At 38.1% G+C, this 15,356-nt stretch overlaps 1 protein-coding gene across 1 annotated transcript; it reads right to left on the bottom strand.

The window, feature by feature from the left end:
* Positions 1-204: 204 nt before the first annotated feature.
* Positions 205-1,137, bottom strand: LOC120029229 (olfactory receptor 11A1-like). Its single transcript, XM_038974518.1, has one exon. The coding sequence runs from the start codon at positions 1,135-1,137 to the stop codon at positions 205-207; it is 933 nt and encodes a 310-aa protein (XP_038830446.1).
* Between the last annotated feature and the right edge of the window lie 14,219 nt (positions 1,138-15,356).

Genomic DNA, 15,356 nt, shown 5'->3' with positions numbered 1-15,356 from the left:
TACTCAGCATCTGTTTGAGCATAGTCTGAAGGTAGGGAGGGCAGCTCCCCTTGCTGCTCTGTAGTTATGCAGCTAACTAGCTAATATGACACAAAACATTCTCAGTTACAATACATGATAAACTTGTTGCGAATTTTACATTCAATTATAGCAACTATAAGTAAGAAAACACATAATTCAACATTAGAAAAAGGAACTATGAAGTTATGTTTTAGGGTAAATGCCTAGTACCTTTTTACAAGCATGCCTGATTTTTACAATCCTAACGCCATACATTAAAGGATTGAAAAGTGGTGGACATATCAGAAAATAAACAAATAAAATAGTGCGAAGTATAGGTGGAAGATCTGCAGTTTCATATCTGCCTTGTAGAATCACAAATAACCAGCCAAAGAAGAAGTTCAGCATAGAGGCTATATGTGGTGTACAGGTGTTAAATGCTTTCTGTTTTGTCTCTTTTGAAGACTTTAAACATATTTGTAGAATTCTTACATATGAGTATATGGTAGGAAATATAGTACAAGAAAGATAAACCACAGTGACAAGAAGACCCCACATGTTATTCAGCGTAGTATTTGAACAGGCAAGCTTGACAACTGAGTAGTTGTCACAATACAGTCTGTCTAGAACGTTACCACAAAATTGCAGTCGCAAACTCAGGGAGATATTGATGGCGTTGAGGAAAAAAGAAGACAACCAAGACAGCAGAATTAAGCCACAAATTATTTTAGGTGTCATAATATTGTTATATCGTAGGGGATAACAAATAGAAATGTACCTGTCATAGGACATAACTGCTAAATTACTAAATTCTGTTAGAGCGCATGTGTACAACACATAAATCTGAAGGTAACAATAAAGAAGGGAAATATCATGTGTGTCAGAGAGTAAGTAAAACATGAGAGCAGGAAACAATGCAGTGCTCCCATACAACTGATTAACAAACAAAGCACATAGAAACAGATACATGGGTTCATGAAAGCTTCTTTCAATGCAGATAACTCCAATAAGTAAAGTATTGGCAAGAATGATGACAAAATATAATACAGTTACTACAGCAAAGTAGAAGTACTTCAATTGTCCGATATCACCGTATGCAGCAAGCCTAAAGACCTTATAGTGAGTAGAGTTTTCCATGGTCCTGGGAGTTGTTAAAGATGTGCTGTCAATGTTTGAAGAACAGGAGCAAATCCTCCTACTATAGCTTACATATAAGTTAAATTGATGAAATCACAGAGAACAGACAACTTAAATGGATAATTCCTTGACTTGTTGATTCAGTAATAGATTTCCCCACATCTACAGTATACTCACCAATATAGACTGCTTTTCATTCTCTTGAAAACATAATTCAAACAATATTATTCTTTGTATCCTGCACTCATGTAACTTATTACATTCAAATGCAAAATTATATCTGTATTCTAAATCCAAAATGAAGCCTGCTCATTTCTAATCCATGATGACCTGCTTAAACTCAGCTCCTCACTTGATTCTTATACTTGTGAGATATTAAAAAAAAGAAGCCTGCCATGGTGTGATATGCACAGGATTACCAATACCTGGGGATACCTGGGGATAATTAGACATTTTCAGAGTCAAGGAAACCATATAGAGAAAAACAGATACCATTTTGCATCACATGCCCTCCAGGGTGTTCAAATGCCTTTTTTACATGAAAAATCCACCCAAAATGCTCATTCTTATAATTTGAGCTGTAGTCAATGAATAGCATTCTCACATAGGTGTTCCTTTTGTCCAGGTGTGAAAGGGCAGCGTGGAGTGCAAGAGAGATTGCATCATCTGTGGATCTGTTGGTGCAATATGCAAATTGAAGTGGGTCTTGGGTTTCTGGGATAATGGTGTTGATATGAGCCATGACCAGAATTTGAAAGCATTTCATGGCCACAGATGTTAGTGCTACGGGTCGGTATTCATTTAGGCAGGTTACCTTAGTGTTCTTGGGCATAGGGACTATGGTGGTCTGCTTGAAACATGTCGGTATTACAGACAGGGAAGGTGGTTGAAAATGTCAATGAAGACACTTGCCAGTTTGTCAGCGCATGCTCGGAGTACACATCCTGGAAATACGTCTGCCCCTGCGGCCTTGTTTAAGTTGACCTGTTTTAAGGTCTTACTCACATCGGCTGCGGAGAACGTGATCACACAGTCATCCGGAACAGCTGATGCTCTCATGCATGTTTCATGTTACTTGCCTCGATGCAAGCAGAGAAGTTATTTAGCTCGTCTGGTACGCTCGTGTCACTGGGCAGCTCTCGGCTGTGCTTCCCTTTGTAGTCTGTAATAGTTTGCAGTCCCTGCCACATCAGACGAGTGTCGGAGCCGGTGTAGTACGATTCGAGCTTAGTCCTGTATTGACGCTTTGCCCATTTGATGGTTTGTTGGAGGGCATAGCGGGATTTCTAATAAGCTTCCGGGTTAGAGTCCCGCATATTGAAAGCGGCAGCTCTACCCTCTAGCTCAGTGAGAATGTTGCCTGTAATCCATGGCTTCTGGTTGGGGTATGCACGTGCAGTGACTGTGGGGACGATGTCCTCAATGCACTTATTGATAAAGCCCCTTACTGATGTGGTGTACTCCTCAATTCCATCAGAAGAATCCCGGAACATATTCCAGTCTTTGCTAATAAAGCAGTCCCTTAGTTTAGCATCTGCTTTATCTGACCACTTTTTTATAGACCGAGTCACTGGTGGTTTTTTGCTTGTAAGCAGGAATCAGGAGGATAGAATTATGGTCAGATTTGCCAAATGGAGGGTGAGGGATAGCTTTGTACACATCTCTGTGTGTGGAGTAAAGGTGGTCTAGAATATTTTTTCCCTCTGGTTGCACATTTAACATGCTGATAGAAATGAGGTCAAACTGATTTAAGTTTCCCTGCATTAAAGTCCCCGGCCACTAGGAGCGCCACCTCTGGATGAGCGTTTTTCTGTTTTCTTATGGTGGTATACAGCTCATTGAGTGCTCTTTTAGTGCCAGCATCGGTCTGTGGTGGTATGTAGACAGCTACAAAAAAAATACAAATGAAAACTCTCTAGGTAGATAGTGTGGTCTTCAGTTTATCATGAGATACTCTACCTCAGGTGAGCAAAACCTTGAGACTTCCTTACATATTGTGCACCAGCTGTTGTTTACATAAATGCAAAGTCCCCCGCCCCGTGTCTTACCAGAGGCTGCAGTTCTGTCCTGCCGATAGAGTGTATAAAACACCAGTTATATGTTCTTAATGTCGTAGTTCAGGCATGACTCGGTGAAACAAAAGATATTCCAGTTTTTAATGTCCCGTTGGTAGGATAAACATGCTTTCAGTTCATCCCTTTATTTTACAGCGATTTAACGTTAGTTAGCAGGATGGAATGGTTGGGCAGATTATCCACTCGTCGCCTGATCCTCACAAAGGACCCTGATCTCTTTTCACGAAATTTGTGTTTCCTTCTCGAGCGAATGACGTTGATCAGGGCCTGGTCGGGTTTCTGTATTATATCCCTCCCATCCAACTCATTGAAGAAGAACTCTTCATCCAGTTTGAGGTGAGCAATCGAAGTTCTGATGTCCAGAAGCTCTTTTCGGTCATAAGAGACGGTAGCAGCAACATTATGTACAAAACAAGTTACGAACAACGCAAAAAAACGAACTAAATAGCATGGTTGGTTAAGAGCCGATAAGATGTCTGCCTTCCCCTCAGGCGCCATCACAAAGTGTTTTATGCACAAGGTGTCTTATGCTGAGGCAGTGAAGAGAGTAGTAGAGGAAGATGGGTCCAGGGTGAGGGATCTAAGAGGATCCCTGTGAGTAGGCCAAGGCCAATAGAGAGTGATAGGAATAACATGTGCTTCAATAAGGTAGTTCTTTTGGCATTCATGGCCATGGTTGATGGCCATGAATAACAGAGGATAGATGTGGTGGCAGCTGCAGTGAAGTATTTGCAGAAGAGTTACAAGATGTTTTGAACGATAGTGTCCCATCTTTCCAGGTTGCTGGCCTGGAGCAGGATCATATGGGGCCAAAGTAATGTTTTAATGGGTGCAGGGTTAGTTGGTAGGGCAATTTTTTCACAAAGTATAAGGAATTAATACTACGGAATGGTAGGCTGATACACAGCCAATACAGTAGGTGGCGACGTTTGAATATACCCGAGCCGACAAGGTGAAAATCTGTCAACGTGCCCTTCAACAAGCCACATTAAACCCTAATTTGCTGCAGGGGCGCCGTACTAATATAGCTGACCCTGTAAAATAACACATTTCACACCTATCCAGTGTATATGACAATAAAACAAATTATGGCAATGAACATACCCTGATTGTAAACAGTAGTACCTTTAAGTTTTTGCAATTTAGCAGACATTCTTATCCAGAGCAATTAGGGTTATGTGCCTTGCTTAAGAGCACATCAACAGATTTTTTACCTAGGGGATATGAACCAGCAACCTTTCTATTACTGTTCCAATTCTCTTAACCGCTAGGCTACCTGCCGCCCATTGTCTGTGTCAGTTGATTGACAGGTGTAGGCCTAGGCTACTGTAAAACAATAAACTTTCCTCCAGTGAGGATGCTCGCCCACGTTATATAGTTAGGCTATGTATAATTTGTCAGTATAGTTATGGTCTTAGGTGACATTTCCATTGCTAAGCTGTTATGCACAGGCCACAGTAGCATACTGTACTTTCAGTTTGATGTCGGTATTTGAAGGCGACTTTGTTGTTGCGTTGAAGGACTGTATTATTTGGCTTTGATATTTATATTTTAATTTCGTAAAGCAGTTTATGCATTTGAGCCTATGATCCAAAGATGATTTCGTTGAGCTGAGACACTTTTCTTTGGTGCGTAAATTCTGACTATTCTTTTTACTTCTTGAAAACATTGAAATAAATGCAATTAACTTAACATAAAAAATGATGATCAGATGGTGGAACTCCTCCATTCAATCATTCAGTGGTGAAATCAACATTGGAAAGGCAAACTTCCAATGTATTCTCAGCTTAAAAGTCAGAAGTTTATAATTTCCACCTCAAAATCTCCAACCTGAATCTCAGCATATAGAGCTTATTTTCTATTGTTGTTTGTTTTCTCCTTCAAAGGTGGAATCAGTTAGCATAACATCTATTGATGCCTGCTAGGTCTGTGCATGTTCTATGAATTACCTTGTATTATTGATAATCATGTTTTATATTGGACATATGCTCACAATATAATTGTTATATGTTCAATGATTTATTCTGCTTATTGTTTGCCTCAAACATACAGTATAATAAAACAATTGATTAAAAAAAATCCCTAACATAAACCCCCCCAATGCAAATATGTCAATTATCCAGTACCACATAAAAAGTCACACAAAACACGCTGTAGCTGCATGTAGCCTACTTGAAATGGTACTCAGTGGACCTGCAGTCTAAGGTACAACGTACAGTTGAAGTCGGAAGTTTACATACACTTAGGTTGGAGTCATTAAAACTCATTTTTCAACCACTCCAAAAAGTTATTGCTAACAAACTATAGTTCTGGAAAGTCGGTTAGGACATCTACTTTGTGCATGACACAAGTAATTTTACCAGCAATTGTTACCAGACAGAATATTTCACTTATAATTCACTGTATCACAATTCCAGTGGGTCAGAAGTGTACATACACTAAGTTGACTGTGCCTTTAAGCAGCTTGAAAAATTCCAGAAAATTATGTCATGGCTTTAGAAGCTTCTGATAGGCTAATTGACATAATTTGAGTCAATTGGAGGTGTACCTGTGGATGTATTTCAAGGCCTACCTTCAAACTCAGTGCCTCTTTGCTTGACATCATGGAAAAATCAAAAGAAATCAGCCAAGACCTCATCAAACAAAATTGTAGACCTCCACAAGTTTGGTTCATCCTTGGGCGCAATTTCCAAATGCCTGAAGGTACCACGTTCATCTGTACAAACAGTATGCAAGTATAAACACCATGGGACCACGCAGCCGTCATACCGCTCAGGAAGGAGACGCGTTCTGTCTCCTAGAGATGAACGTACTTTGGTGCGAAAAGTGCAAATCAATCCCAGAACAAGAGCAAAGGACATTGTGAAGATGCTGGAGGAAACATGTACAAAAGTATCTATATCCACAGTAAAACGAGTCCTTAATCGACATAACCTGAAAGGCCGCTTAGCAAGGAAGAATCCACTGCTCCAAAACTGCCATAAAAAAAGACAGACTATGGTTTGCAACTGCACATGGGGACAAAGATCGTACTTTTTGGAGAAATGTCCTCTGGTCTGATGAAACAAAAATAGAACTGTTTGGCAATAATGACCATCGTTATGTTTGAAGGAAAAAGGGGGAGGCTTGCAAGCCGAAGAACACCATCCTAACCGTGAAGCATGGGGGTGGCAGCATCATGTTGTGGGGGTGCTTTGCTGCAGGAGGGACTGGTGCACTTCACAAAATAGATGGCATCATGAGGGAGGACATTTTTTTATTTTTAAGTGTACCGGCACCGCCCTGCAGCCATAAGAAGTTAATGTACATTTTTGTACGGGTTGATACAATTTTAGGAAAATTAAGTCTAAAATATCAGGGGTAATTACAAACTTTAGAAGCCTTTTAAACCTCATACACTTTACGTTTGCATTTCCTTCTGTGTAGGACATTTCCTGCAACAACAGGGTGATCATATTAAGATCCTAGACCTCTTGTACACAGGCCTGACTAATATTAGGCTTAGGGATGACGGAAACACAATACCCTTATGCCTGCAACTTGACAGATCGCCACTTGTTTTGGTCTTGCTGGAAATTGCAGTCATTAAAGAGCACTCCTTTGGGGTTTCAGTGGTTTGAAAGGGGTAATATTCTCCCACCGTACAGTATTTATGTGGACATTTCTTCAAGGCAAGGTTTAAAAATTATATGTAATATTGTGTATTTGAGATATAATATAAAAGTGCATACCACATAGAAATGCAGAGAAGTTGGGATGTTAAGTAGCGACTTGAATGCCTGTCCATTTAGAAGCTGTTCAGCAAGAAAACATGTTTACTGTATTTGTCCATCAGTCTTTAGATAACTCCCCTGTTTCTCTCAATTCCATTGAAAACAATTTAGAAACACCTACCTGTGAGATCATAGAGGCTGAAACAACAACAGAGGTAGCCCTTGGTCGCCGTCTCTTGTCTCTCATTACACCAATTAAAGGGTTAGTCCCAGGAAGGTGGAGAGTGGCATTAGGCTTAATGGCCTCCCTTCAGACCGGTCTGATGTGAATGATGCAACAATATCAAACTGGGCCTAACAACAAGTTGACTGTGCTGGAAAAATACTACAAACACATTGTTGATCATACTATGTTGACCTGTGACCTGAGAGTGAAAATCTTGATAAGGGCTGTTATTATCAAAATAGTTTGGGTATTGGTCTAGTCTCCAGGGAAAGAGTTTTGATTGCAGGTAGCCAGCCCTATGTCACATCAATGAATGGTGTGAAAACCGATAATGTTTGTGTTTCACTGGCTGAGTTGATTGGCTGATTTTAGATGATGGCCCATCAGTAGATTGACAGCTGATTGAACAGCTTATTTCACCATCCCCAATCCTACAATATCCCCAACCCTGTCTCTTTAATCATGTGAGTATTTGGTCATCATCAATTAAGAATGTGATCACATTGATTGGATGAAGATACATTTATACAATGATCAAATCCAAATGACTTCACAACAATTGTAACAATGAAAATCACCTCTTTACATGTACAGTTTAACATTATGTTTAGTTATATTTGCAGCACTATGTCAATGAACATACCCTGACAGTACTATTGTCTGTGTCACCACCTTATTAATAGGCATATACAGCGTGCAGTAGAATGCGTTAATCAGTTGATTGACAGGTGTAGACCTAGGCTACTGTGAAACTAGAAACGTTCCTCTAGTGTGGATGTTAGCTATAATTTGTCATTATAGATATGGTCTTTGGTGGCCCTTAGTTGAGATTTCCAAACTGTTATGCGCAGGCTACAGTAGCATACTCTACTTTCAGTTTGATGTTGGCATTTGAAGTCATCCTTGTTCTGCATTGAAAGCCTGTATTGTGTGGCTTTAATATGTGTATTTTCATTTCGTAAAGATGTCAAGATGTTTATGCATTTGAGCCAATGATCCAAAGACGATTTCACTGAGCTGACAAACTATGCTTTGACGTGTAAATTATTTGACTATTCGTTTTACTTTTTGAAAACATTGAACTAAATGCAATTACAGTACTTATAGGTCTAATGTATAACTACATCTATTAAAAAATAAAATTACGATCAGATGGTGGAACTCCTCCATTCATTCAGTGCGTCAATCAAAAGTAAAAGGACAAAATTGCAATGTATTCAAGGCTTAAAATTCCTCCGATTTTTTTATTTTTTTATTTTTTTTTATTTTTTAAAAATCTCTGACCTTATTCTCAGAATATAGAGTTTATATTCTATTTGGTTGTTTGTTTTCTCTTTCAATGGCAGAATCAGTTAGCATAACATCTATTGTTGATTGCTAGGTCTGTGCATGTTCTATGAATTTGAAGGGGGGTCACCCTGGGGTCATGATAGGGGCTGCACCAAATGTTATTATTATTTTTATTTTTATTTTTTTTTTTTTTTTTTGGGGGGTGGATCAGCTTAATATTGCGGAAAGAATGTTGCTTCCAATGTAATTGTCTGCATCATTTCCAATCCCCCATATTTTTTTGGGTAAATATATATATCCATTCACGTATGCATACATATACACATATATACATACACATACCTACATAGACATACATACTTTTTTTAAAGAGTATACCTTTATTATTATTCCCCGCAAACCCTACCACCGATCCCCCAATTGGAGTAAACTGATAAACATTTCTGTTTTTACCTTCAATTTATACATCTTATACACATTTTACAGACACAGTCTACTTTATAATAGTTCTCTCTTGTTTGTTCTTAGTCCTTCCTCTATTTCTGTTGTCCATCCAGTTTGATTTCCACTTGTAACTGTGCTATTTCACAATAGCTCCGCACCTATACACATTTCACAGATCCCGTATGCCCTACATTGTTTATCTTGTTATTAGTCCCACCCTTCAGCTCCACTCAACCTTTCCCATCTATCTTCCAACATCATCCATTTCGGATTTTTATTTGCCATATATTTTTCAACTGTGCTGTGATGCTTCACAAAAGATTTGAATCTTCCTATTCTCATAGCTTCCACGGATTGTAAATTAAAAATAAACATTTTTGCTAAAATAATTATTATATTATTGATTGATTGACTATGGCTTTTCAAATCCCCCAGTATTGCTATCTGTAGCGTTAGTTCTACGCAAATGTTGCAATTCTTCAACCATTCCTGGACCTGTGACCAAAAACGAGCTACATGCGGACAATACCAAAATAAATGGTCTAATGACTCTGCCTCCTCACAGCAGAATCTACAGAGCTGGGAAGATTGTATCCCCCATATATATAACATTCTATTAGTTGCAAGAATTTTGTACAATAATTTAAATTGAAAAATTCGAAGTTTTGAATCCGGCGTTGTTTTGCGTATCAATTCATAAACCATGTGCCATGGAATGGGTACATCGAAAATCTCTTCCCAACTATTTTGCAATTGATATGGCACAGCTGTAAGTTTTTTGGTCCTTAAATGAAATTGGTATATGTTTTTATTTATCACACTTTTCTTTAACCATTTATGTTCTTTAATATAAGGCCGACATACAAGTTCCTTACTTTTATCCCCTTCCACCTGCCTCTTCCATTTTTGTGGTAATGCTGCAATTAATTGGTTGTAATTTTGGGTAGAGCAGACATTTCCATATGTCTGTGTTAGCTGCATGTGTGACATTACTCCACCAGTCCTATTTATGATATCATTCACAAAAATTATACCTTTTTTAAACATTTCTTCGATAAATAGTTTTTTTATCAATTACTATATTTGAATTTAACCACAAGATTTGTTGTACTATTTGTTCCGTCCTTTCAGGTGGATTAAACTGAAATTGCAACCAACTTTCTAAGGCTTGTTTAAAAAATAAAGATATTTTGGAGATTATTTCCTTTTCAAGCAACCGAAAGTGAGCAGGTGTAATCTGAATAAAGGGAAAAAGGCCCTTCTTGAACATAGGATGAGACATTCGTACCAATCTACTAGAGAACCAGTTTGGATTTAAGTATAACTTTTGTATGACTGATGCCTTTAGTGAGAGGTCTAATGCTTTAATATTTAATAATTTCTGCCCTCCGAATTCATATTCGTTATATAAATAGGCCCTTTTAATTTTATCTGGCTTGCCGTTCCAAATAAAATTGAATATTTTTTGTTCATATAATTTAAAAAGCAGGTCACTAGGTGTAGGCAAAACCATAAGCAAATAGGTAAACTGTGATATGATTAAAGAGTTAATCAGGGTGATTTTCCCACAAATAGACAGGTATTTTCCTTTCCATGGTAGCAAGATCTTATCTATTTTTGCTAACTTTCTATAAAAATTTATTGGAGTGAGATCATTTCTTTCTTTTGGGATTTGTATACCGAGTATGTCCACATCACCGTCAGACCATTTAATTGGTAAACTACATGGCAATGTAAAATGTGTATTTTTTAGTGATCCAATACGTAATATGGTACATTTATCATAATTTGGTTTTAATCCAGAGAGGATAGCAAATGTATCTAGATCCTCTAAGAGGCCGTGGAGAGATTCTAGTTGTGGTTTTAAAAGAAAACATGATTCATCAGCGTACAATGACACCTTAGTTTTTAGGCCCTGGATTTCTAATCCCTTAATATTAATGTTTGATCTAATTTTAACAGCTAACATTTCGATGGCAATAATAAATAGATATGCCGATAGTGGACAACCTTGTTTTACTCCTCTAGATAGTTTAAAACTTTCTGAGATGTAGCCATTATTTACTATTTTACACCTAGGGTTACTATACATAATTTTTACCCATTTTATAAGAGATTCCCCAAAATTGAAATATTCTAGGCATTTATATATAAACTCCAGTCGTACTTTATCAAAAGCCTTTTCAAAATCAGCTATGAAAACCAGGCCTGGTGTCCCCGATATTTCATAGTGTTCTATTGTTTCCAGTACTTGCCTTATATTATCTCCAATGTATCGTCCATGTAAAAAACCTGTCTGATTAGGATGAATAATATCTGACAAAACTTTTTTTATTCTATGCGCCAAGCATTTTGCTAGGATTTTTGCATCACAACACTGAAGTGTAAGAGGTCTCCAATTTTTTAAATGGACTGGATCTTTATATATACCACTTGGGTCCTGTTTCAGTAATAATGATATCACACCTTCTTGTTGCGTGTCTGATAATCTATCATTTATATAGGAGTGGTTAAAACAAGCTAATAATGGTCCTTTGAGTATATCAAAAAAATGTTTGTATACTTCCACTGGTATGCCATCCAGTCCTGCAGTTTTCCCATCCTTAAAGGCCCCAATTGCATCAAGTAGTTCCTCCTCTGTAATTAGGCCTTCACATGAGTCTTTCTGTACAGATGTTAATTTTACATTATTATTAGGGAAAAAATCCATACAATTAGTTTCAGTTAGTGGAGATGGAGGAGCCTGAAACGAAAATATATTCTTAAAGTACTTTACTTCCTCTTTCAAAATATCATTTGGTGAATCATGCGTGACTCCATCATTTGTAACAAGTTTTAATACGTTTTGTTTGGTAGCATTTCTATATTGAAGATTGAAAAAGAATTTGGTGCATTTTTCCCCATATTCCATCCAGTTCGCTTTATTTTTATAATATATTACACTGGATCTTTCTTGAATAAGTTCCTCCATTTCTTTTTGTTTTTCCTCTAACTTATTCTGTGCCTCTATGGTACCGTTTTTATTGTTATCTAACTGTACTGTTAGTCCTTCAATTTCCTTTGTTAATATGGACTCTTTTGATCGAAATTGCTTTTGTTTTATAGATGAGTACTGAATTGCATGGCCTCTAAAGGCACACTTAAAAGTGTCCCATACAATATGGGGATCTGCTGTACCTATGTTATGTCTAAAAAAGTCAGTTATAAATTCTTCTGTCCTAGTTCTAAACAATTTATCATCTAGTAGGCTTTGATTAAATTTCCAATATCCTCGCCCACGTGGAAATTCTGTAAGAGTAATATATATGCCAATTATGTGATGGTCCGACCGCATTCTGTCCCCTATCAAACACTTTTTAACTTTTGGTGCCAGAGAGAATGATATAAGAAAGTAGTCAAGGCGACTAGCTTGATTAAGCCTCCGCCATGTATATCTCACTAGGTCAGGGTATTTAAGTCTCCATATATCCACTAATTCCAATATATCCATGACATTCCTGATTTCCTTAAGTGCCTGAGGGTGATAGTTTGTAGTGTGATTTCCTTTCCGGTCCATAGAGGTATTTAAGACCGTATTAAAATCTCCCACTATAATAATAGAGTCTAGTGTTGCTTGTAGAGTTGATACATTCTTATATATATTGTCAAAGAAGCTTGGATCATCATTATTCGGACCGTATAGGTTAATAAGCCATATATGTTTATTGTCCAATAACATATTTAAAATAATCCATCTACCTTGAGGATCTGTTTGGATAAGTTGCACATTTGGATCAAAGTTATTATTAATTAAAACCATCACCCCTTTTGAATTTCTTTGCCCATGGGAGAAATATATTTCGCCCCCCCAGTTCTTTTTCCACAAAACTTCATCTAAAACTGTCGAATGGGTTTCCTGTAAACAGTAGATATTATAATCCTTCTCTTTTAGCCAGGTAAATACTGATCGTCTTTTCTTATTATCTGCTAAGCCATTACAATTGTAACTGGCTATACTTATTTCACCACTTACCATAATGAGACACACCTTTCAATTATTTTTATCAAAATATATGTTTGTAAACGTCCTATTAAAAAGTAACATAATGATTGAGTTTCTATATAGTTGTACCATGACATTTGCATCTCCACTAAGCAAACCTCCAATTGGTCCCCACTATTCCACCCGCCAAAAGCCCCCATCTCGAGTTGGGTTGTCATCCCAATGCCCGGCAGACCACCCCCGACCCCCCACATCGCACAGCCCCGGACCGACTGGGATCCATCCTTCGAAAAGTGCACACAGCGCCATCCACCGAACCGAAGCAGATCCATTGCCAAATGCATTTCCATCGCCCTCACCTCGATTTTTATTACATATTGCTGTGAATCATCCTCTATAGTCCCTAACATCTTTTACTTCTTCCTTCGCAACAGTTGTGGGATACACACATACACCCACACACATTCAGCCCTTACCCCCACACAACCATAAGCTCACCCTCTCAACAATTGCACCATCCCAGAGCCCAACTCAAGATGGGTCATGATTTACAAATGTACTTGCAGTTGCAGCTGCATGAGAAGGCCTGCAAGACCGCGCAAAAAATGAGCATAAATGTAGAGATTTATTTACCATTGTCACATCCTAGATGATGGAGGTCAAATGTACACCTTCTTCCTGAAACACCCACAATACGGTCATCCATTTTGACCATGTTCCCAAGCATCTCCATGCAGTCCGATTGGTTTCGTGCCACCAGGGCCACAATAATATACCCCCTCTCTGAATGTCCGAGTGTGACCCCCTCCCCATGGGTTACTGCAGCTAGTGTTGCCAGCACTGCCACTGCCTGGGTGGGGGCACCCCACCGGAATCCCCACCGGCTAGGTACAAGGTCGTCAAGGTTCTCATTAGCAGCTTTGAGAATTTCCTTGTTTATTATGCTCTCCCTTTAGGGGGCTTTGGCTTTGCAGGACCAACCCTGCCAAGCAGGCTCAGAATCTTGAGGGGGCAGTGCTGCTCTTGGTCCCTGACCTCATTTTGGCTGCATACAGACCGCTTACAGCATGCACATAAAACAGTTAGGGACTTCTCCTTAGTATCTGGGCCATTCATGTGGGTGTCTAGGGTATAGGGCCATGGACCGTACCATTAAAATAGGATAATAAATAATTAGATATAATTTATTTTAAAAATGTAGTTCCCCATGATAGGACAATAAATAAATAAGACGTATAATTCATTATAAAAGTATATCCATCATCTGAACAACATTGAAAGCCCTCTCATACCCGGCCCACAGCAATACACTGGCTCTGGGATATGCAACTATTTCATTACTCACTCACTCAACTTTCCAAACATAACAAATAAAAATAAACACACACCACACCATCCACACATACTGTGCCTTCTGTTTACTTAGTTTTTATCTTCACTATGTAGAAATAGTGCTTGTGTTCAATTAGTTATATGTGAAGATTTATAGAAAAGCTATATTTTGTATTGTATTGTTACAATCAGTAACCGGGCTTGAATTTTGTTTATTTTCCTCATCTATGAGAACTTTGTAATTTTTAAAATAACCATGGAGTAATCTTTGTGTCTCTGAACAACTGGTTATCAATATATAGTTTATCAACGACGAGAGCTACTCGTTTCGCTTTTAATCTATTTTCTTTGAAAATTGGATACAGAACTTTGCGCCGTTCTGCAATTTTTTTCGGAAACTGATCATTCATGCCAATTTTGGTCCCAGCAAGTCTTTTACCCAGGCTTTTAACCATTATTTTATCTTTAAATGAAGCAAATTTGGCAACGATTGGGCGTTCGTACCTCTGCCCTCTCTGTCCGAGGCGGTGTACACATTCAAGTTGGATCTTATCGATAACTTCGCGTGGAATCTGAAGCGCTGCAAAAAGGAACTCTCTAACTACAGATTCAGGAACCTCTCCTTCTTTCTCTTGGATACCTGTAAGTACCAAATTCTCTCTCATGGATCTAGTTTGTATGTCCAGTAAGCATTCCTTCAGAACGTTGTTCTCCTTTTTAAATTCATTCATTTCGGTTTCAATCTTATTGACTGTCCCTTTTAGCGCGTGTGTTTCCTTCTCCAAAGCCGCAGCTTTTTCATCACTCATCTCTAGGCTTGCCTTCAACTCTTTTATATCTTTACTAACTAATTCAAGTATACCCAGTTTGTCATTTATTGATTTTAACAGATCGGTTTCGACCTTTACCATTGCCGGTGGTGAGAATATTAGATCATCAGTGTCGGTTGAGGAGTCACGTTTTCGTTTTTGAATCGGTTCCCCTGTCTTACTCTCCGTCATGTTTGGGTGTTGCTTGTTTTCGTAATATTTGTCGATAAATGTCTCTAGTTTTAGGATTTGTTTTGTGTTATTATCCAGATTGAAGGTTATCACCCACCAGATTATTTAGTGCTAATATTTTAGTCTAATTTAGCAGATATTTCGAATATTATGTTT

Source organism: Salvelinus namaycush, chromosome 34 (assembly GCF_016432855.1).
Source record: "Salvelinus namaycush isolate Seneca chromosome 34, SaNama_1.0, whole genome shotgun sequence".
Classification (NCBI taxonomy): Eukaryota; Metazoa; Chordata; class Actinopteri; order Salmoniformes; family Salmonidae; genus Salvelinus; species Salvelinus namaycush.
This window is presented reverse-complemented; position numbering and strand designations above follow the sequence as displayed.